Here is a 24,461-nt window from a genome sequence, read left to right on the forward strand (position 1 = left end):
TGCAGATATATTGACAGAGCACAGAGCACCACCTACACAATATAAGAATCGACTTGCCATTTTAAATGTGAACATATCGAGCTCAATTTGCTTTTTGTTCACTGGATTTGATCACCCGTATACCACCAGCACCAGCCTGAGCTGCTGACTATAGACAGGCTGGGTCCAGGGATTTATGCTGTACACACCAAAACCTGAACCTACAATCACCATGTCACAGCAGAGATCGAAAGTTCTCATGCCAGGCAGCATTTTTCCAGTCTTTAACTGTCCAGTTTTGGTGAGCATGTGCAAACTGTAGCCTGTAGAACTCTTTAGATCTCCGGTTCACGATCTTGATTTTGAGCCGGTTTATATTTATATAAAATATATAAATAAAATATAAATAAAAATATATAAATTATATAAGTTATAAATAAATATAAATGTCCATTTTTGTGTGGATATAAATACTGACAAACTATACACCAATTATACAGCTGCCAGTTTTATTTTCACTCGAGTATACTGAACCAATTCAAGAACCAGAACCAGTGAGCAAAAAGGTTCTAAAAGGCCAGAATGGAACCAGTTTAAGAATCAAACCAGAAACCACCAAAGTTCTAAGAAGCCTGAACTAAACCAGTTCAAGAACCAGAAAGCACCAAGGTTCTAAGAAGCCTGAACGAAACCAGTTTAAGAACCAGAACCCAACAGAACCATTTTAAGAACCAGAACCAGAAATCACCAAGGTTCTTAGCAGCCTGAACAGAACAAGTTCAAGAACCAAAACCACCAAGGTTCTAAGAAGCCTGAACGGAACCAATTTAAGAACCAGAACCAGAAAGCACCAAGGTTCTAAGAAGCCTAAACATAACCAGTTCAAGTACCAGAACCAGAAAGCACCAAGGATCTTAGCGGCCTAAACATAACCAGTTCAAGAACCAGAACCAAAACCACCAAGGTTCTAAGAAGCCTGAACAGAACCAGTTCAAGAACCAGAACCAGAAAGCACCAAGGTTCTAAGAGGCCTGAACGGAACCAGTTCAGGAACCAGAACCAGAAAGCACCAAGGTTCTAAGAGGCCTGAACGGAACCAGTTCAGGAACCAGAACCAGAAAGCACCAAGGCTTTTAAAGCCTAAACTGAACCAATTTAAGAACCAGAACAAGAAAGCACCAAAGTTCTAAGAAGGCTGAACAGAACCAGTACCATAACCAAATTCAAGGTTCTAAGTAGCCTGAACCGAACCACTTCCATAACCAAATTCAGAAAGCACCAAGGTTCTAAGAAGCCTGAACAAAACCAGTTCCATAACCAAATTCAGAAAGCACCAAGGTTCTAAAAAGCCTGAAAAGAACGAGTTTAAGAACCAGAACCCAACATAACCAGTTCAAGAACCAGAACCAGAAAGCACCAAGGTTCTAAGAAGCCTGAACGGAACTCATCAAACCAGTTTGACTATGTTACTGGGTTCACTTTTCTGTTCTCTGTTAACTGTGTACTGAAATAACTGAGTTTTGCATGTACTCCTCGTGTCTGTATAGGTTTCTTTTTTTCATCCTGGTACTTTTGTTTTCCCCACCTACAAAATACTATGGAATATTATTACTTCTCAAAATTTTGCTTTTCATGGAAGTGAGTGAATTAATGTGTAACTGAATATGATTGTTACCTTTCACTGAAGTTGCACCCTGTCCAGGGTGTGTTCCTGCCTTTATTAAAAAAAAACCCCCCAAAAAAACAAAGTTAATAAATAGAAAAAAACATCCAAGCAAAAACAAACTAAAACCTAAAATGAAATCGTAATAGACAATAAATACACCAATCAAATAAGATACAAAAAATAAAATACAAATATAATAAAATACATCTGCACTAAACCACTGGTTGACCCTTGTTTTCCTTCTCTCTCTCTGTGTGTGTGTAGCTTGTATTGATTGCATTCGATGATGGCGACCCAGTGAAGCTGAACAGAACAATGGTGGAAATTACAGTCCTGCAGCCCTCCAGAATACCCATCTTCACTGCAGAGGAGTACCGGTCAGTTTAATTGGATACGTTTATTTTTTTCTCTCTACTGACACAGCTTGGTGTCTTTAATTTCCGGCGCCGATTCAGTTCACTTGGCACAGATCTGTGAGCTGTAATTTCATCTCAGTAAGTCATCGAAAGCCTCAAATCTCACTTCATTAAATACAAAACTTGGGCATCTTGAGCATCCTGATCAGTTTTCAGCTCTGACGTGATTATAGGGCAGTTAGGAAGTGTATCATTTAAACATTAGAGATTCCTAAGCTGATTGAATTGCTAATGCGGAACTGAGAGAGTGACTCATCCTGTAATGAGACAAGTGGACTTCTGCATGATCTGAAAGCTTCCGGATTTGTCTCAAAAAGAAATTCTTAGTTCAGTTATTTATTATTATTATTATTGTTATTATTATTATTATTATGTTCTGTTTTACTCAACTGTTCTACCTACCTACTGAAGTCAGGCAGATGTCAGGTGATAAGAAGACAACATGGTCATGTCATTAAGTTCTCCTGGAGCTAAAAGTATGTGCAAACTCATACATTTAGATGAACCATCTTATTCCAAAACTATGACTATTAATATAGAGTAGCTTTTTTTTGTTTTGTTTTTGGAACATGACTGCATGGGTTTACTTCTTTTCAGTCACACGGTTGTTAGTCACGTTAGGCACTGATGTTATTTAATATGGTTTGATCAAACTCATTTTGTAACATTTTATATTGAAACTATTAATATTAAGATAAAGATGCTCCTAGATATTTTTCTTGAGTCTGCGAACTAAGAGAGTGACTCTTAGAGTGACAAGTGGACTTTTGGATGATATTTTGTTTTATTTATTTGTTTAATTAGAATTTTTATTTTATTTTAATTTTATTATTTTTTACCTGCTTGTTTGTCCTTCATGGTATGCTTGTTTTATTTATTTATTTAATTAGAATATTTATTTATTTTATGCATTATATACATTAATTATTTAATTGTATTTATTTTTTACCTGCTTGCATGTCTTTTATAGTATGCTTTTTTTTTCCTTTTCTACTTGCTTGTTGTTTATGGTATGCTTTTTTCCCTTTTCTTGCCTGCTTGCTTGTCCTTTAAGGTATGCTTGTTTTATTTATTTATTTATTTATTTAATGCATTTTTTACCTGCTTGCATGTCTTTTATAGTATGATTTTTTCCCCCCTTTTCTACTTGTTTGTTGTTTATGGTATGCTTTCTTTTCTTCCCTGCTTGCTTGTCCTTTATGGTATGCTTGTTTTATTTATTTATTTAATTAGATTTTTTCCTGTTTGCTTGTCCTTTATGGTATGTTTGTGTTATTTAATTATTTATTTAATTACAATGTTTTTTTTTCTTTTTTTTTTACCTGCTTGCATGTCCTTTATAGTATGCTTATTTTAATTTTTTTCTTCTTGCTTGCTTGTGCTTTATAGTATGCTGGTTTTGTTTTTTTAGTTATTTAATTATTTAATTTAATAAAATTAGATTTTATTTTTTTTTACCTGTTTGCGTGTCTTTTATAGCAAAGTTTTTCTCTGCTTGCTTGTCTTTTATGGTATGCTTGTTTTATTTATTTATTTATTTAATTAGAATTTTTATTTATTGTTTTATTTTTATTTTTTTTTACCTGCTTCTGTGTCCTTTATAGTATGCTTTTTCCTTTTTCTTCCCTGCCTGCTTTTTTTCTCTGCTTGCTTGTTGTTTATGGTATGCTTTTTTTTTTTTTAATTTATTTTTTTTTTTTACCTGCTTGCTTGTTGTTTATAGTATGCTTGTTTTATTTATTTATTTAATTTGATTTTTTTTACCTGCTTGAGTGTCCTTTATAGTATGCTTGTTTTATTTATTTAGAACTTTTTTATTTATTTATTTATTTAATTAGAATTTTTTTATTTATTTATATTTTTTTCACCTGCTTGCATGTCCTTTATATTGTGCTTTTTATCCTGCTTGCTTGTCATTTATGGTATGCTTGTTTCATTTATTTATTTAATTAGAATTTTTTTTTTTTTTTTTTTTTAATTAGAATTTTTTTTTTAATTTATTTATATTTTTTTTACCTGCTTGCATGTCCTTTATATTATGTTTTTTATCCTGCTTGCTTGTCTTTTATGGTATGCTTGTTTTATTTATTTATTTAATTAGAATGTTTTTTTTTTTTTTTTTTTGCTTGCATGTCCTTCATAGTATGCTTGTATTTTTTTATTTTCATTTCTGCTTGCTTGTTGCTTATGGTATGCTTTTTTCCCCTTTTTTTCTCTGCTTGCTTGTTCTTTATGTTATGTTACTATTTTTTTCCCCTGCCTGCTTGTCCTTTATGGTATGCTTGTTTATTCCCCCACTTGCTTGTGCTTTACTGTAGATCTTCTCTGCCGTTTTGAAGCCATGGTGTAATTAACTGAGTGAACAATCTAACGTTATGCAAAATCTAACATATTGCAAATTCAGTGTTGCGATACCAGCGGCTAGGTGGAACGATTCTGAGTTTGGATGCATAAAAATGAAAGGAAGGTAATTTCAACTCCTACAGCTGCTTATTCCTGTATATTAGTCAGAAATTGCATATTTGAAATGTCATGCATTTTTAACACTGAGCTGTAGAATAACAGATTTCTTTCATGGCTTGTCATTGCAAAGGATTTTTTTTTCCTGTTTTGTTTCAGAAACAATAATTTAGGGCTTGTTTTCGTGGGCACATCCTAAACTCCAGGGGGCAAAATGAGAATTCTGCATGAATATGCAACTAAAATGGCTGAGCGCTGGAGAAAAGCTGCTTTAGGGCTGGTTGAATCATTGTAATTTTTTTTTTTGTCCACAGAAAACTGATGGGGCACCCCTGCTGTTTATGGAACTTCTTTAGCAGGTTTTAATACAGAACGTGTTTGACTTGCGGCTCTGTCGGGGGTGGCTTGCATGGGCTTTTTGATGAGTCAGCATTTTTAGCCAGCATGAGCAGCTACCTTGCTATATAAATTGTTATAAGGTGAATAGAGGTCATGTGATATTAGTGATTTGGATTAGCTCTGTGGCCTTTGCTTTCTGCTCCGGTAATGGTTCTCATCTGTGATTAATAATATGTCATGCTGTGTCCAGCCAGAGTCCTTGACCCAAATGATTTTTTTCTCATACCATTACATTTTCCTATAGTCGAAAGTATGTGGACGTCCAAACAGCACATCCGTCATGAGCATTTTGCTGTTGGAACATGACGGGCTAAAGGATTCACTTCCACTTTACCATAATCAAATAAGTCAGATCAGGTACTGATGTTGGGTTTGCAGACTCTAGTTTCCAGTCCATTTAAATGTCCTGGCTGGGGTTGGGGTCAGGCCTCTGATCAGGCCAGTCAGTTTCTTTCACACCAAATATATTAAGTTCTTAATTGATTAATCTCTTTTGTGCTAGGTCTGGTGGACTCAAGTCTAGAGTCATTTTTTGAGATATTAGCAGCAGATCCTTTAACTTCTCTGAGTTGTGAGGTGTGGCCTCCATGGATCTGACTTGTTTGTCCAGCACATCCCACAGATGCTCGATTGTATTGAGATCAGGGGAATTTGAAGGCCAAGTCAACACCTCAAACTCATTGTTGTGCTCCTCAAACCATTCCTGAACCATTTTTGCTTGGGGCAGGGCGCATTATCCTGCTGAAAGAGGCCACAGCCATCAGGGAGTACTGTTTCCATGAAAGGGTGTACGTGGTCTGCAACAATGCTTAGGTAGATGGTACGTGTCAAAGTAACATCCACATGGATGGCAGGACCCAAGGTTTCCCAGCAGAACATTGCCCAAAGCATCACACTGCCTCTGCCGGCTTGCCTTCTTCCCATAGTGCATCCTGGTGCCATGTGTTCCCCAGGTAAGCGACGCTTACGCACACGGCCATCCACGTGATGTAAAAGAAACTGTGATTCATCAAACCAGACCTCCTTCTTTCATTGCTCCGTGGTCCAGTTCCGATGCTCACGTGCCCATTGTTGGCGCTTTCGGCAGTGGACAGGGGTCAGCATGGTCACCCTGACTGGTCTGTGGCTATGCAGCCCCATATGCAACAAACTGTGATGCACTGTGTATTCTGACACCTTTCTATCAGAACCAGCATTAACTTCTTCAGCAGTTTAAGCTACAGTAGCTCGTCTGTTGGATCGGAACACACGGGCCAGCCTTCGCTCCCCACGTGCATCAATGAGCCTTGGCCGCCCATGACCCTGTCGCCGGTTTACCACTGTTCCTTCCTTGGACCACTTTTGATAGATACTGACCACTGCAGACTGGGAACACCCCACAAGAGCTGCAGTTTTGGAGATGCTCTGGTCCAGTCGTCTAGCCATCACAATTTGGCCCTCGTCAGACTCGCTCGAATCCACTTTGAGGATAAAATGTTCACTTGCTGCCTATTATATCCCACTCACTAACAGTTGCCATGATGAAGAGATAATCAGTGTTATTTACTTCACCTGTCAGTGGTCATTATGTTATGCCTGGTCGGTGTATGTATGTGTGTTTGTGTGTGTGATTTTTTTTTCCAGTCCAGTGTTGATGTGCTTTATACCACAGCAGTTGGACCAACATTGTTAGGAAATATAATTTGGATCTCTGTAGTGAGGGATGAAACCAAACACAAGCTTTGTACACACTGTAAACTTTAGCACTTTGCAGCCACCCATTGTGATCTAGTGTGATTTATTGCTTCACTGTTGGGCTTTTGTTGTTCCGAGACGTTTTCATTTAGTATATCCGTATAGAAACAGCACTTAAAGTAGACTCGGGCAGCTCTAGCAGAAAGAAAGTTTGAACCGACTTCTTGGAAAAGTGTCAGCGCTTGAGAGTACCGCTTTGAGTATGAGTTGCACCTTTTAGCAGCTGACATGGTTGACACAGCTGAACCCAGTAATTAGAAGGGTTGGACACATACACTTGGCCATGAAGTGTATTTCGCCTGGTAATTTTAATTCAGCTCAAACGTGTGGTTTAATTTTTAAATATAGCTTTTAGCCATTTTCTTAATGGCTTTTTTTGAAGGGCTTTAATGAAGTGATTTGTGAAATATAATGAGGAAAATCTAGTGCCGCCCACTAATTCTGTTTCAGTTGTCTAGTGAAGCTTTTCTCCACCATGCTTTTTGTCATGTTGATGTTTTTTAAACACAAGATTGGCTTACAAATTAGCTTTCAGCATTCTTTACCATTTTTTAATCAGTTCCAGTTCCATTATCCCTTGGGCATTCTTTTCTCCCAAGACTCTGCATGAAATCTTGTTAGGCTACAGAGCATCATGACAGTGGTAGATTAGTGGTTAGGGTACTGGACTAGAAATTAGATGAAAACCTGATCAAGGCCCTTAATCCCTCAATTGCTCGATTGTATTTAGTCATAATTGTAAGTTGCTTTGGATAGAAGGGTCTGCTAAATGCTGCAAATGTATGTCAGCTCCACTTACCATATAGAAGCACTTTGTAGTTCTACAATTACTGACTGTAGTGCATCTGTTTCTCTGTTCACCCCTGTTCATGCTGTTCTTTAATGGTCAGGACCCCCACAGAACCACTACAGAGTAGGTATTATTTGGGTGTTGGATCATTCTCAGTACTGCAGTGACACTGACATGGTGGTGGTGTGGATCAGACACAGCAGCGCTGCTGGTTTTTAAACACCTCACTGTCACTGCTGGACTAAGAATAGTCCACCAACCAAAATGATCCAACCAAAAGCGCCTCCTGTGACCACTGATGAAGGTCTAGAAGATGACCAACTCAAACAGCAGCAATAGATGAGCGATCATCTCTGACTTTACTTCTACAAGGTGAAACAACCAGGTGGGAGTGTCTAATAGAGTGGACAGTGAGTGGACCACAGTTTTTAAAAGCTCCATCAGCGCTGCTTGTAGGACAGTGGAAGACTCCACCATTATCAGAGATTTCTAAGCTAGAACAAAGGAACTGGTCTAAATCAGCTAGAACTGGCTTTTGTATGTCATGCAATGCAATTGACACACTTCTTGTCACATACACCGTGTACACATTCAGTAACAATTCATTGTAGAAGAGTCTTGGAATATTGGAACATGACTACTGGCCCTAACCAATCCTTAAGCATATGTAAATTTTCTGAGTAGTAATCAATATGTGTTAATATTTCTAGTGTAAATTAACATTTTTCTCTCACAAACATTTGCACACACACACACACACAAACATAAACATATATACACACAAGAGGAGACAAAATGTATACCATCCCTGCAAAAGTACTTACATTTCTGAGAGTGTGGCCATGCATAGTTCAAATTACGAAAGGATTGGGGGGTCTAAGCCTTCTAATTAATATCTGGACCTCCCAAAAAGAGGTAAAAACAACAGCACAGCGGTTGTTAGTTATCTAAACTGTAATTTTAGGCAAATCTTAGAAAGTAGCTGAGTTGTCCCCCCCAATTGTCAATATATAATTCGCACTCTGATGTCATAAGTTCGTATTAACATAGTAGTTTTCTTTTTTTTTTCTATTTATTTATGCATTTTTTCCCTTTTTTTCTCCCAATTTAGCATAGTCAATATATCTTCCGCTGCTGTGGATCCCTGATTGCGTTTGACAAGGGTACACCGATCAACCATAACATTAAAACCACCTCTTTGTTTCTACAATCACTGTCCATTTTATTAGCTCCACTTACCATATAGTAGCACTTTGTAGTTCTACAATTACTGACTGTAGTCCATCTGTTTCTCTGCATGCTTTGTTAGCCCCCTTGCATGCTGTTCTTCAATGGTCAGGACTCTCCCAGGACCACTACAGAGCAGGTATTATTTGGGTGGTGGATCGTTCTCAGCACTGCAGTGACACTGACATGGTGGTGTTGTGTTAGTGTGTGTTGTGCTGGTATGAGTGGATAAGACACAGCAGTGCTGCACAGCTGCTGGAGTTTTTAAACACCTCACTGTCCCTGCTGGACTGAGAATAGTCCACAAACCAAAATATATATCCAGCCAACAGCACCCCGTGGGCAGCGTCCTGTGACCACTGATGAAGGTCTCAAAGATGATTAACTCAAACAGCAGCAACAGATGAGCGATATCTCTGACTTTACATCTACAAAGTGGACCAACTAGGCAGGAGTGTCTATTAGAGTGGACAGTTAGGGGACCTGGGTGCCCACATAGTTGTTCTCTATTGTTAACTCATAGAACAACAGTTCTCTAACTTTAGAGTTTTTATTAAACACATAGAAATTCACTGATTATAAATGCAATTCAGTGCTTAACAAAGGACATACAAAAGGTGAGGTAGGCTTAATTTTATGCTGACCATGCATGACAGTAATTGAGCGTTTTAATGGAAATTAATTACCTAATAACTTGACATAAATGACTAAATGTTAATTAATTCATTGTTTCAGTTAATAAATCTATTAAAGCTTAATGCAGAAGTTAATGAGTTGAAGTGCTAATGTGCTAATGTGAATACTTACTCTCTTCAGGTGACTTTTACAGAACTAAAATAACCTACGTTAGAAAGAAAGCAGAAAAAATACAAATCTACTTGTAATATTTTATAATAGCTTGTATTTAAAGTTTAGCCTTTCTTACTTACTTACAACTGTTTACCAGCCTTCTGTTTCCTCCCATGTGCATCCTGCTGCTCCTAAGTAGAAGATAATGATGAGATGTTCGCTCACGGCCACATTTTCCACAGAGATAGTAATCCAAAGGGCATTGCTTCTCCTAATGCACTGTAAAACAATTTAAATATGAATAACGGTCATGTTAGCACTTCCTTTTAGGAAGCAGATAGGAGTATTTATTGGTGATTCTGTGAAGCTAAAACTGTCAGCTAAACAGCAGCTGCTCTCTTTAATCAGGCCATCGAACAGGACGCCGTTAGCCCTGTAAACTCGACGTCAGTGAGGCTTTTTAGTTAGATATGGCAACAAGCACCCTTACTGTATTCGTCGATAATGAGATGTTTAATAATGCAGCGGTGAAGAATGTAAGTACACAGTATGCAATTATGGCATAGCAGCACGTTACTTGGCCTGGAAATAAGTGAGATGATGCAAACACATGCTGGATGGTGAGAATCCTTAGCAGAAGCTATGGATTTATGAAAATGTTTTAGAAATATGTTTTAATGTGTATCTGCACTGTTTAAATTAGCTACTTTCTTAGTTTTAAGAAAAAGGGGAATATAGAGCAATAATGTTCATCTTTCAGTATGCTTGAAATCCATTTACAGTGGGGTCAAAAAGTATTTAGTCAGCCACTGATTGTGCAAGTTCTCCTACTTAGAAAGATGAGAGAGGTCTGTAATTTTCATCATAGGTACACTTCAACTATGAGAGACAAAATGAGAAAAAAAAATCCAGGAAATCACATTGTAGGATTTTTAAAGAATTTATTCGTAAATTATGGTGAAAAAAAAAAATGTAATGTTGCCATTCCTTTTCACCACATTTAAGACGTTTTGGCACCGAGGATACATACGATACCGACGATCGCTCATCTATTGCTGCTGTTTGAGTTGGTCATCTTCTAGACCTTCATCAGTAGGCACAGGACGCTGCCCATGGGGCACTGTTGGCTGGATATTTTTGATTGGTGGACTATTCTCAGTCCAGCAGTGACAGTGAGGTGTTTAAAAACTTCATCAGCACTGCTGTGTCTGATCCACTCATACCATCACAACACACACTAACACACCACCACCATGTCAGTGTCACTGCAGTGCTGAGAATGATCCACCACCCAAATAATACCTGCTCTGTAGTGGTCCTGGGAGAGTCCTGACCATTGAAGAACAGCATGAATGGGAGCTAAAAAAGCATACATAGAAACAGATGGACTACAGTCAGTAATTGTAGAACTACAAAGTGCTCCTATATGGGAAGTGGAGCTGATAAAATGGACAATGTGTGTAGAAACAAGGAGGTGGTTTTAATGTTATGGTTGATCGGTGTATAGGTTAGGATTAACCTATAAATTAATCTAGTATTAGGATGTGTACTAGATGTTAGTGTAATCACAGTACTGAGGGTAGTCCACCACCAAACATTATTTGGTCAATGGGAGTCCAATGTGGCAACAGAAGGGCTACAGTAATTGTATACTCACAATTGTCATCCATATTGCAGTTTTTTCTTATATTTCATTATCCTGGTGTTTCTTTTTTATACATTAATGATAAAGTGTGTTATATACATTTGAAACAATTGTACTGTATGACCAAACATTTCCAGTTGTTGTTCCTCTGATGGGATGGCTACGGCCTCTTGATGAAGTTTTCGTCTTTCTCCACTAATCAGACAGGTTTGCAGTTGCGCCATAAGTTTGGAACCTCCAGACAATACTCCCACAGCGCTTTTCCACCAAAAGAACTCTGGTTCTTGAACCGGTTCTGTTCGGGTTTCTTCGAACCTTGGCGTTTTGTAGAGAACCGACCCGCGTTTCCACCACTTTTTGGGAACCAAGCCTGTGTCATCAACGGTGGGCGTTACACAACGAAAGTAAAGAGTAGTAACATGATGGCGGAGTGTGTAGATTACCTGTGAGCATTTGTGCTGTTGTTACAGATGTTCGTTTTTATGCAAAAAGCATCGCTCAACTATTGGTGATAAGAAGACGTAGACGTGTTTGTCGCAGTTGTTGTTTTCTTTAGTTCATTAACGTGAGAAGCGTTTTGCAATTCGCTCTCACCCAGACCCTCAGTGCAGATAGACGATTTGCTCAGCGCTCGACTTGAGCGATAAAACATCACTAAATTTTCATGACACGCACATCAATTTGTGTAAAATAACCATAAAATCCACTCTAAAAGCTCCACATGTATCTGTGTGTAGCTGCATTTACTTCACGTGTGGTGGTTCTGCAGCTCGGGGTTCTGAATCCGCGAAAAGCTTTACCTAAATAAAGCGTAACGTGGCTTAATGTACTAAAAGTACTACACAGAAACACTAAACTTGCCCTTCGTTATTACTGGTTATAAACACTCTGTACTGCCAAAATTCATCAGTCATTGTTTTAGTACAACAAGCCACGTTATGCTTTATTTTTCACGTTAAGCGCTTGTACTGTCCGTCATATCACACAGTTCATCTCTTCGAAAATATCAGCGAATATCAGCGGCAAACTGGATCAAAATTGAATCAGGTGAACTTTAAAAGATGAAAGTGGTTTAAATTCTATATAATGTTATAATGTGTAATGTGAAAGCGTCCACTCCAAACCTCTACACTGTGACACGCCCACAGATGACGCCTCGGTTTGCGCTGAAAAACCAAGTATTCTGTGGTGCCAGATTAGAACGCTAGTTCGCTATCTGGAACCTCTTTTTTTTTGGTGGAAACACGTGGAATCGGTTCAAAATCAAGTTCGCGAACCGGAACGGAGCCGGATACGCGTCGGTGGAAAAGGGGTACCAGTGGTGTATCTGGGAATGTTTAAGGTCTTGAAAATCTTCCTATACCATCTGTCCTCTCTCAGCCTTTGTTAGATACTTAGTTTTAAAAAACTTAAACTTTTATACTTACTTTTGTATTTACTGTATGCTATGTACAATATATAGGCTTGTATATTGTAGCACGGGAGCTTATGCACCGTTTTCACATTGTTTCATTAAAAACTGTTTTGTTGTGAAGGTGATTAGATCCCAGACATTTTCTCTGCACTGTCTACAAAAATACACACATTTAATATAAAAAATATTAGAAGAAAACAAAAAAGTATTTTTAAAGACAGTGCAGCTATAATAGCTCAATATATCCAGACAGCTATTTCTTATTGTAAGCTGAGAAACTGGAAACTGGAAAATATCACGGAATAAACATTTGGTTGGAATATTCTTGACTGACTGCTCAGCAAAACATTCTGTATGATGTCCTGAAACATTACTTTACTAGTAAAAGCTTTCAGGATTTTGAGTTCAGCCATAGTGAGGACTGGTACACTGTGGTTTTGCTTTCATGTTCTTGGGCTTGAGTTTGTTTTAAATGAGGTGGAGTGTTATTTATCATCCCTCTGTGAAGCGATAGTGGTCAAAACATGGGCACGGAATGGAACAGAAGACTGCAGAGGAAACAAAGTACTCATGGCATGAGATGTAGAGATGATGCATTTCTCTATGGACCTCATTAACCTACCCTCTATAATTGTGTCTCTCAGTAGCTCTAATAGCCCAGACTGATGCTGTTCTTTACTGTTCTTTATGTTGTTTGGTTGAAATGATGCATGGAATAAAGGTCAAGTTGTCATTTAGATCTACTATATCTGTACTAAGTGTCATTGCAACACAACTGTGCTAATGATATTGCCTGCTTTCCATGTCAAAAAAACAAAAGGGAGACCAAACAAGTATAGCAGCTGTGTTGGTCCCCCTTTTGCTGCCAAAACAGCCCTGACCCGTCGAGGCATGGACTCAACTAGACCCCTGAAAGTGTGCTTTGGTATCTGGTAACAAGATGTAAGCAGCAGATCCTTTAACTCCTGTAAGTTGTGAGGTGTGGCCTCCATGGATCGGACTTGTTTGTCCAGCACATCCCACAGATGCTCGATTGGATTGGGATCTGGGGATTTTGGAGGCCAAGTCAACACCTCAAACTCGTTGTTGTGCTCCTCAAACCATTCCTGAACCATTTTTGCTTTGTGGCAGGATGCATCATCCTGCTAAAGGGGGCACAGCCATCAGGGAATATCGTGATGAAAGGGTGTAATTTGAGCTACAGTAGCTCGTCTGTTGGATCGGACCACGGAGGAAGATGATGACCACTGAGTCTACAAGTTTACAAGATGGCCAGAACAGAAAGGAAGCAAGTTGTTACTTTGTACCATGTCTCAGGCTCCAGACATTTTCTGCAGTGATGGAAGAAATAACAAATGGGGAATCTGACATGACTAGATTAAAGAGATGTGTTATTTGAGGGAGGCACAGTGGCTCAGTGGGTAGCACTGTCACCTTATAGCAAGACAGTTCTGGGTTCTATTCCCAGGTGGAGTGGTCTGAGTTCTTTCTGTGTCGAGTTTGCATGTCCTCCTCGTGTCTAAGTGGGTTTCCTTATGGCGCTCCAGTTTCCTCCCACAGTCCAAAGACTTGCACCAAATTACCCTTATGTGTGTGTGTTGTGGTGTGAATGTGTTAGTTTGCATGTCTGCCCTGCGATGGACTGGCACCCTGTCCAGGGTGTTTCTGTGTCCCTTGTGTCCTTTGAGAGCTATGATAGGCTCCAGCACCCCATCCCCTGTGACGCTGATTAGGATAAGTGGTTTAGAAAGTGAGTGGACATGTATGGACATGTATAGGGTTTTAGAAATGTACATTGTATTCTTATTATAAGACCGATATTGTGACACAGACCTCTGGATTTTAAAATGTAAAGGATTATTGGTTTGATTTATATTGTTTCTCGGTGTTTGTATTGTTTCTGAGTGAGTCAGTGTATTAATATGTGCTTCTGTTTGATAGATTGGTGTTTTAAGCTTGCACACAGTGTTTCCAGGTGTTTACAGGCACTAGATCCTAACCATAAGAAAAGATAAATACACTACCGGTCAAAAGTTTTAGAACTCATCAGTATTTACAGTTATTATTGACATTTACACAGTTTAAGTCCAGTGAATAACCTGAAATGGTACAAAGGAACAAAGGTAAGGTTTAAAAAATAAAAATAATGTGAAATTTTACCCTAAAATGCAAGTTAAACCAAAGTGTTTTTTCAGGAAACACATCATGGTTTAGAAATTATCAAAAGGACGCCCAGGCAGCGCAGCGGGATATTCCACTAGCGCACCAACACTGAGATTCCGAACTCCTGAGTTTGAACCTCAGCTCTGCTACCGGTCGGCTGGGCGACCCTTAGAGGGCATAATTGGCAGTGCCTGAAGCTGACAAAAAAATTTGCCATTTAAAGTCTGGACTGCTGTGGGGGTCTTCGATGCTGTGTAAGGACCTTGGTTAGTAGCCCGAGACGCCTGTACAGAAAGTGGAGGAGCGCGGGGATCACTGCGCACGCGTCGGAGGGAGCGTGAAGCAGGCGAATATACCCTCCTCGGACGCGACCGGAGTCTCCAGCAGCGGAAGATGAATTGACTACACTAAATTGGGAGAAAATGGGTTAAATGCATAAACAAAATAGCAAAAAAAAACAGAAAAGAAATGAACAACTAAGTCAACTAAGCTTTGAAAGTTGATGCAAACAATTCCCACTGGTGTCCCAACTTTCATTGATTACTTTTAAACCCTCTGGTTCTATATGAGCAGTGTTGGAACAGACTGTATTACAACAACCTCTAGGGCAGGATTTGGACCGTATTGTAAAATTGAGTATTATTCAAACTTCTTTTAAGGATACTTTAGCACACGTGTCAAACTCAAGGCCCACAAGCCAAATCCGGCCCACCACATCATTTTATGTGACCCGCGAGAGCTTAAAAGACTTATGATTGTCTTAAAATACACTTTAAAAAATCGTACATAAACTGCATCTCTCGCAATGCATGCCGATTTTGTGACTCGCAAAGTAAACGCATCCCGCCACTAGATGGCAGTGTTTCCACATCAGTGTTTAACTGAGGCGATTTTCCAACAAGTGATGTTGAGAAATAATTACAAATAATCTCAAAATGTACAAGAAGAGAAAATTGAAGCAGAATTAAGGTAATTTAATGAAAAATGGGAAAGTGAATACAAGTTTGTGCTTCAAGAGGAAAAAACTGTACATCTCTTGTGTTATGAGGCTGTGTCTGTAGTAAAGGAGTACAATATAAATGTAGATATACACTGATCAACCATAACATTAAAACCACCTCCTTGTTTCTACACTTACTGTTCATTTTATCAGCTCCACTTACCATATAGGAGCACTTTGTAGTTCTACAATTACTGACTGTAGTCCATCTATTTCTCTACATACCTTTTTAGCCTGCTTTCACCCTGTTCTTCAATGGTCAGGACCCCCACAGGACCACCACAGAGTAGGTATTATTTGGGTGGTGGATGATTCTCAGCACTGCAGTGACACTGACATGGTGGTGGTGTGTTAGTGTGTGTTGTGCTGGTATGAGTGGATCACACAGCAGCAGCACTGCTGGAGTTTTTAAATACTGTGTCCACTCACTGTCCACTCTAATAGACACTCCTACCTAATTGGTCCACCTTGTAGATGTAAAGTCAGAGACGATCCCTCATCTATTGCTGCTGTTTCAGTTGGTCATATTCTAGACCTTCATCAGTGGTCACAGGACGCTGCCTATGGGAATATTTTTGGTTGGTAGTTGGTAGCAGTGACAGTGAGGTGTTTAAAAACTCCAGCAGCGCTGCTGTGTCTTATCCACTCATACCCGCACAACACACACTAACACACCACCACCATGTCAGTGTCACTGCAGTGTTGAGAATCATCCACCGCCCAAATAATACCTGCTCTGTAGTGGTCCTGTGGGGGTCCTGACCATTGAAGAACAGGGTGAAAGGGGGCTAACAAAGCATGCAGAGAAACAGATGGACTACAGTCAGTAATTGTAGAACTACAAAGTTCTTCAATATGGTAAGTGGAGCTGATAACATGGACACTGTGTAGAAACAAGGAGGTGGTTTTTATGTTATGGCTGATCGGTTACATAAATTATAAATATACAGTATAAATTTGGCATTTTGACACCAAAGACAGAATTTAGTCTCCAAAAAAAACAAATTGTCCAGGACTTAAAAGGCAGACTGCAATCACAGCAGGATACGTTACAATCGGCCCTTTGAGGGCCACTATAATGCAGATGTGGCCCTTGGTAAAAATTATTTTGACACCCCTGTTTTAGCAACACGGCCAAGCAAATAAATTTTGTCCTATATAAAATTCTCATCATTATGTTTTTTTTCTTTCTTCTTTATACCTGGGAAGCTGCTCTTAGTTCTGAGGTGCTTAATGTACCTTGCTATTTGTGGCTGTCTGTGATTTGGTTATGTCCTTTGTTTTAAACTGGGGGTGGAACAGTGTGAAAAATTAGCCACACAGTAACTGCATTACCCACTGCAGTGGTTTCGAAAGTTTGGAATCAAATTTCTGTGAAGTGATATTTTACACAGCGGATGGTGTTAAATGATGATGAAAATAGACGTGCGAATAATATGTGGCCAAAAATATGTGTGTACACCTTCCAGTTATTCAGATGTTTCAGCCACACACATTTCTAAACCAATTATGTTCATTCTTGAGTTTCAACTTTCTAACAGCAATTCTTGTTCCAGCATGACTGGAGCACAGTGCACAAAGCAAGGTCCATAAAGACAAGGTGTGATTAGTTTGATGTGGTGAAGCTCTAGTGGCCTGCACAGAGCCCTGACCCTAACCCTATTAAATACCAGGGATAGATTAGAACAGGGGTTTCAAACTCATTTTCACCGAGGGCCACATCTGCATTAGGAGCGCTTCAGACGTTCTTTTGTGCCAACCGCCATCAGACTGCATAACAATAGCAGAATACACAGACTGTCCTCACACTAATGAGCCAGCTTTCCCCATACAATAACTCAAGATCTCCCCCTACCCTTTTGCCCAGCACTGGACTCTGTTTCATTATTTACACATATGTATATATTAGAATATATAGTGTTTGTATTATATTGTAGTAATTGCCATACTGATGTATAATAGTAATTGCATTGCATAGCAAATTTCTTTCCTTATTTTTTCTTTTTTATTCTATTTTTATTTACTCTACTTACTGTACTTACACTGTACTGGAGCTGCTGTAACACTCGAATTTCCCTCATGGGGATCAATAAAGGAATCTTATCTTATCTTATCTTATTATGGTGGCCCTTAAAGGGCCGATTGTAACGTATCCTGCTGTGATTGCAGTCTGCCTTTAAGTCTTGGACAATTAGTTGTTTTTCTTGGAGGCTAAATTCTGTGTTTGGTGTCAAAATGCCAAATTTATACTGTATATTTATAATGTACACTGATCAGATCAGTAGTTCTGTTAGCGTTACCGATCAATCATAACAAAGGGGGTGTCGACTAGCCCCAATAAACAAGAGGCATGGCACATACAAATGAAATAAAAGCTCTGGGAGCAAAGAGAGGCTGGATTCATGACACAGTCATTATGCAACTTAAATCATAACCTTTAAGAGTAGCAGTAGTGCAAATGTGCATCAGATTATGATCTGCCCTTAAGTCATTTTAATTTACACATACACTGATCAGCCATAACATTAAAACCACTCACTGTCAATTTTATCAGCTCCACTTATCATATAGAAGCACTTTGTAGTTCTACAGTTACTGACTGTAGTCCATCTGTTTCTCTACATATCTTTTTAGCCTGCTTTCACCCTGTTCTTCAATGGTCAGGACCCCTACAGGACCACCACCGAGCAGGTATTATTTAGGTGGTGGATGATTCTCAGCACTGCAGTGACACTGACATGGTGGTGGTGTGTTATTGTGTGTTGTGCTGGTATGAGTGGATCAGACACAGCAGCGCTGCTGGAGTTTTTAAATACCGTGTCCACTCAAAGTCAGAGACGATTGCTCATTTATTGCTGCTGTTTGAGTTGGTCATCTTCTAGACTTTTATCGGTCACAGGACGCTGCCCACGGGGCGCTGTTGGCTGGATATTTTAGGTTGGTGGACTATTCTCAGTCCAGCAGGGACAGTGAGGTGTTTAAAAACTCCATCAGCATTGCTGTGTCTTATCCACTCATACCAGCACAACACACACTAACACACCACCACCATGTCAGTGTCACTGCAGTGCTGACAATGATCCACCACCTAAGTAATACCTGCTCTGTAGTGGTCCTGTATGTAGGCTAAAAAAAGTATGTAGAGTAACAGATGGACTACAGTCAGTAATTGTAGAACTACAAAGTGCTTCTATATGGTAAGTGGAGCTGATAAAATGGACAGTGAGTGTAGAAACAAGGAGGTGATTTTAATGTTATGCCTCATCTGTGTATAATCATCGAAAATTGTAATTTGCACTGTTTGATAGAAGCTAGGTATTCCTCTGATCATTTTGAGACTCAATCCTCTGTAGACGCCGGTACTAAATTAGCTTGTCCATTTTTATATGTTTTAAAAAGCAATGTTACGCCTTAATTCATTCATTTATGCATGCAAATCCATAATGAATGGAAACAAGCATGCTGTAGGTATGTGTTCATCCAGGCCTTCTCATCAGCTGTATCATGTGAAAATAAAACAAAAAAGCTTAATTTTTAATCCTTTGTACCTTTAGATAAAACCTTACAATATTATCTGGTCTTAATTCAAACAGAATTCTGTATGAATCTGTTTTAGACATCTCACCTACAGCAAGCGGTTCAAAAAGAGCCTTTGTTTCCTCTCATAGATTATTCTGCACCAGTTTCTATTTAATTAGCCTCATTAGTGAGACGAGCTCCTTAAAAGCCCTGGCAAACAAAACCAGCTTTGAGTAATGTCTGAATTAAAATTCCCCAGCAATGCCATGCTATAATTTTAAGTGATTAAGATTCTGATGTGCTAATGCTAATACACACAGAAGAATGTTTACCCGTTTGAAGATGATAATGCAGTCTCGGCGGGATAGGCGCATACCACAGGCTTCAGTAACGGCTATTGGTTTTGTAGCTTACGTGGTTTGTGTGGCGGCGTTCTTCTCCTCACCCACCTCTGCGCCCCCTTCGCTAGCACGCGTGCTATTTATGGCATTGGTAATTTCCATGGGAACTGATGGGAGGCTTATCGGCTTTGGGTTGTTAATGGGAAAGCTTTTGACTTTCTGCTGACAGCGGAAGTGTTGAGCTGCGGCAGGCCTCTATTGTCTCAGTGATAATGGAAAGAACACTTCACCGGCTTTCCAGCACAGCGGGTCAAGGCTGAAGTCTGCAGCGGGTTTATCCCGCCCGTAATCACTGCGCCAATGCTTTTCTCTTTCCGTTATCGGCACGCCGAAGAATGGAGCATGGCTGAGGTCCACTTTTTCCTCGCTTGCCTGTCTGATTATGCCAGCCCAGACCATCAGCCAGACCAGTATTTCTACTTTAAGATACCAGTCTACTGCCATTATTTTATAACTCTTTAATGAATGCAGGCTTGTTCAGTTGAAATAGGCAAGGTCATTAGTAGGGGGGTCCAAATACTTTTGGCAATGTAGTGTATAAAAATAGCGAATTAATTTTATGCACATTGTGGTTATCTCAACTACAGCCTAATATTGCTACTATATTTGCTCTGATGGGCAGTTGTAGCCTAGTGGTTAAGGTACTGGACTAGTAATCGAAAGGTCGCTGGTTCAAGCCCCACCACTGCCAGGTTTCCACTGTTGGGCCCTTGAGCAAGGCCCTTAACCCTTGATTGCTTAGACAATATACACCGATCAGCCATAACATTAAAACCACCTCCTTGTTTTTACACTGACTGTCCATTTTATCAGCTCCATTTGCCATATAGAAGCACTTTGTAATTCTACAATTACTGACTGTAGTCCATCTGTTTCTCTGCATGCCTTGTTAGCCCCCTTTCATGCTGTTTTTCAATGGTCAGGACTCTCCCAGGACCACTACTGCAGTGACACTGACATGGTGCTGGTGTGTTAGTGTGTTGTGCTGGTATGAGTGGATCAGACACAGCAGCGCTGCTGGAGTTAATAAATACCGCGTCCACTCACTGTCCACTCTATTAGACACTCCTACCTAGTTGGTTCACTGTGTAGATTTAAAGTCAGAGACGATCGCTCATCTATTGCTGCTGTTTGAGTTGGTCATCTTCTAGACCTTCATCAGTAATCACAGGACGCTGCCCACGGGGCGCTGTTGGCTGGATATTTTTGGTTGGTGGACTATTCTCAGTCCAGCAGTGACAGTGAGGTGTTTAAAAACTCCAGCATCACTGCTGTGTCTTATCCACTCATACCAGCACAACACACACTAACACACCACCACCATGTCAGTGTCACTGCAGTGCTGAGAATGACCCACCACCCAAATAATACCTCCTCTGTGGTGGTCCTGGGAGAGGCCTTGAAAAACAGGGTGAAAGCAGGCTAAAAAGGTATATAGAGAAATGGATGGACTACAGTCAGTAATTGTAGAACTACAAAGTTCTTCTATATGGTAAGTGGAGCTGGTAAAATTGACAGTGAGTGTAGAAACAAGGAGGTGGTTTTAATGTTATGGCTGATCAGTGTTTGTGACAGACATGCAAAAAAAAGAACTTGGAAAGCACTGTGTGTATCTCACTTTTCAAAAAATAGAGTTTGATTTGCTACTTTATATTGCAACTGGGTTTTAGTGAGTAATTGAAGGAATGAGAGAGTGTTTGCCTGGAATGAATAAGCACCCCGCTAAGGTATATTGCAGGTGTATTTCTACCTTGCAGCCAGTCCTTTCCACATGTGCTTCAGACCCACTGTGACCTTGATTGTGATAACAAGCTTCTGGAAGATGAAAGAATTTTTATTTCTGTAATATTTTAGGGTTCTGGAGTGTAAATCTGCTGCCACACACTTCAGTTTTTGTGCTCTCCGATGAACATTAATAAAACATTTAAAAGCTGTGGATTTCTCGGTTTCATTAAGGTGCATCGCTGAGGGCGAAGTGTAAGAAAAGTCTAACAATAAATTATACTGTTGTCATGGTGACTTTTAAGCAAGCAATTGTTAGCAACCTGATTTACATATTTTTTTTCTTTTACTCCAATTTTCTCCCCTAATCTAGTCGTATCCAATTACCCTGATTGCGTTATGCTTCACCTCTACCGATACAACCCTCCACTGCTGACTGAGGAGCTTCGCAACTGGCACACTTTGTGCACGGAGAACAACACCCTGATCAGCATTATTCCCCAACTCTGTGCAGGCGCAATCAACCAGCCAGCAGAGGTCGTAATTGCACCAGTTATGAGGAACCCTGGTCCAACTTATCCCCCACCCTGACGCGTATCCAGCTTTGTTCTGGTTTGCAAACTTAATTTTGAACCGGTTCTGCGTGTTTCCATCGAAAGAAATGAGGTTCCAAACAGCAAACTAGCGTTCTAATCTGGCACCACAGAATACTTGTTTTTTCAGCGCGAACCGTGACGCCTTCTGTGGGCGTGTCACAGTGTAGAGGTTTGGGTGCTGTTATATGAGAAAGTTGCGCTGCACTTTCATCTTTTAAAGTTCACCTGATTACATTTTGAGTGAGTTTGCCGCTGATATTCTCTGATATTTTCAAAGTGAAGAACCATGCGATATGACGTGGTAAAAGCGACCCGGACAGTAAAAAACGCTTAACATGAAAAATAAAGCGTAACGTGGCTTGTTGTACTAAAACAATGACCGATGAATTTGGGCAGTACAGAGCACTTATAACCAGTAATAACAGAGAGAAATTTAGTTATAAAACATTAAGCAACGTTACGTGGTTTTTTTTACGTTAAACTTTTTCGACACCCCCGAGAAGCAGATTTAGAACCCCGAGCTGCAAAACCACCACACGTGAAGTAAATGCAGCTAAACACAGATACATGTGGAGCATTTACAGTGGGTTTGATGGTTATTGCACACAAATGGATGTCTGTATTGTGGAACTTGATGTTTTATCGCTCAAGTCGAGTGCTGAGCAAATCGGCTATTTGCGCCGAGGGTCGCGGTGAGAGCAAAGCGCAAAACGCTTCACGTCAATGAACTAAAGAAAACAGCAACTACGTCAAACACGTCTACGTCTTCTTATCACCAACAGTTGCGATGTTTTTTGCATAAAAACAAACATCTGTAACAACAGCACAAATGCTTGCACATAATCTACACGCTCCACCATCATGTTACTACTCTTTACTTTCTTTATGTAACTCCCACCATTGATGACGCAGGCCTGGTTCCCAAAAACTGGTGGAAACGCACGTCGGTTCTCTACAAAACACCAAGGTTCTAAGAAACCTGAACAGAACCGGTTCAAGAACCATGGTTCTTTTGGTGGAAAAGCGCTACCTGTGAACAACTGGCAATCGTTGTTCATGTAGTCGCCCAGCTCAGCTGGATGGCAGAGCTGAGATTCAATACGATGTATTCGAAATCCCAGCTCTGGTGTGCTAGTGTATTTTACCGCTGCGCCACCTGAGTGGCCTGATTTACATAATAAGCGAATAATCAGTTTAGAAATGTATCTAAATATCCATTTAAAAACAACTGTAAAGCTTTGTTTTTATTATTTTTATATTTTCTTTCAACTTTTAAATTCAACTTTCTTTCAGAAGCGAATACCCCCCACCCCACCCACCATGTTATGTCCATATAATTAAAAAAAGGTCTTGCTGGCACATCTTACCTTTATTACATCCTACAATTACCTAGAAGTGTTGCTTAATAGGGCTTTAAGAGCACTATACATTCGTGCTTTTACTTTAGGTCCTGTAATTGTGCCGTAATTATGCATAATATTAAAAATGATCTGCTTTTAAGTGCTGTGATCCTTGTCTCCTCACACATTATATTTTATTTTAGCAGCCTTCATTCATCCTGGACCTGAAACCTGCTGTATTAAGCATCAGACTTAATAGAGAAAAGACATTAAATAAATGATCTACTGCTGCTCAGAGCGTTAATCGGTGTCATTTTTTGTGCACAGGTTCAGTCCGGTGAGTGAGACTGCCCCGGTCGGCCAGGCTATAGGCATGATCCTGGCTGCTGCTACAAACACCACCATTTTCTACTCTATTGTGGAAGGCAATGAGGGGGGTAAGTGATCCCTTTCACATTGTTTATGCACCTTCACCTGTTACACATGAACTTTTACTTAGGAATTCATCTCTGATTTACTGGGTAGGGATTGTGTGCACATTTACTCCAAAGTAGAATTATAGGATAAACGGACAAAGCAATTTACCTAAAAAAAAATCTTGGGTAATTACAAGGGTCCTCTTATGTGAACAGAAGCTGATAAATTATTGGATTCAATAAAATAAATAAATAAATATCTAATGAGAGTAATGTAGAGTAACAAGGCACAAAAAGCAGACAACAAACAACATTAAAGTCATCCTTTTGGACCAAATGTATTTTCTGGACATGGTTTGAAAAATTCTGTTAGGGCATGATGTGTGTCATAATTATACTTTCTAATTATGCATAATAATGTTTCCAAAAAATTGCCACAGTAGGAAAAATTAAAGAAAAAAAAGTACAAGGACATGTTTGATATACAGTATACGAGTGATCCTCAAAAAGTTTCCGCACTTTTATATTTTGGTTGGAAATGGTGAGGGTGGGAGGAGTAGTAATTGGTCGTGTCTAAGAGACTGAGAGAGAGCTTATAGTCTGGATTTAGCGCCATCTGATTTCCACATTTTTGGACGCTCAAAGAAGCTTTCATGTGATGATGATGTGAAAGTAGCGGTGCATCACGCTCAACCAAACACATTTTTTGCTGATGGCATTAAAAAGTTGGTGCATCGTTGGGAAACACGCATGGGAAGGTGACTGTAGAAAAGTGATGTTAGTTG

The 24,461-nt window shown here is 39.6% G+C and overlaps 1 protein-coding gene across 1 annotated transcript in view; it reads left to right on the forward strand.

Moving 5' to 3' along the window:
• The window catches only part of pcdh15a (protocadherin-related 15a), a 483,603-nt gene that overhangs the window by 373,831 nt on the left and 85,311 nt on the right, over positions 1–24,461 (forward strand). The window contains exons 24-25 of the mRNA XM_062995172.1: positions 1,910–2,022; positions 23,588–23,697. Coding sequence (XP_062851242.1) covers positions 1,910–2,022; positions 23,588–23,697 — 223 coding nt within the window. The remainder of the gene's footprint in view (positions 1–1,909; positions 2,023–23,587; positions 23,698–24,461) is intronic.

The sequence above is a fragment of the Trichomycterus rosablanca genome, chromosome 5 (assembly GCF_030014385.1).
Source record: "Trichomycterus rosablanca isolate fTriRos1 chromosome 5, fTriRos1.hap1, whole genome shotgun sequence".
In the NCBI taxonomy this organism is placed as follows: domain Eukaryota; kingdom Metazoa; phylum Chordata; class Actinopteri; order Siluriformes; family Trichomycteridae; genus Trichomycterus; species Trichomycterus rosablanca.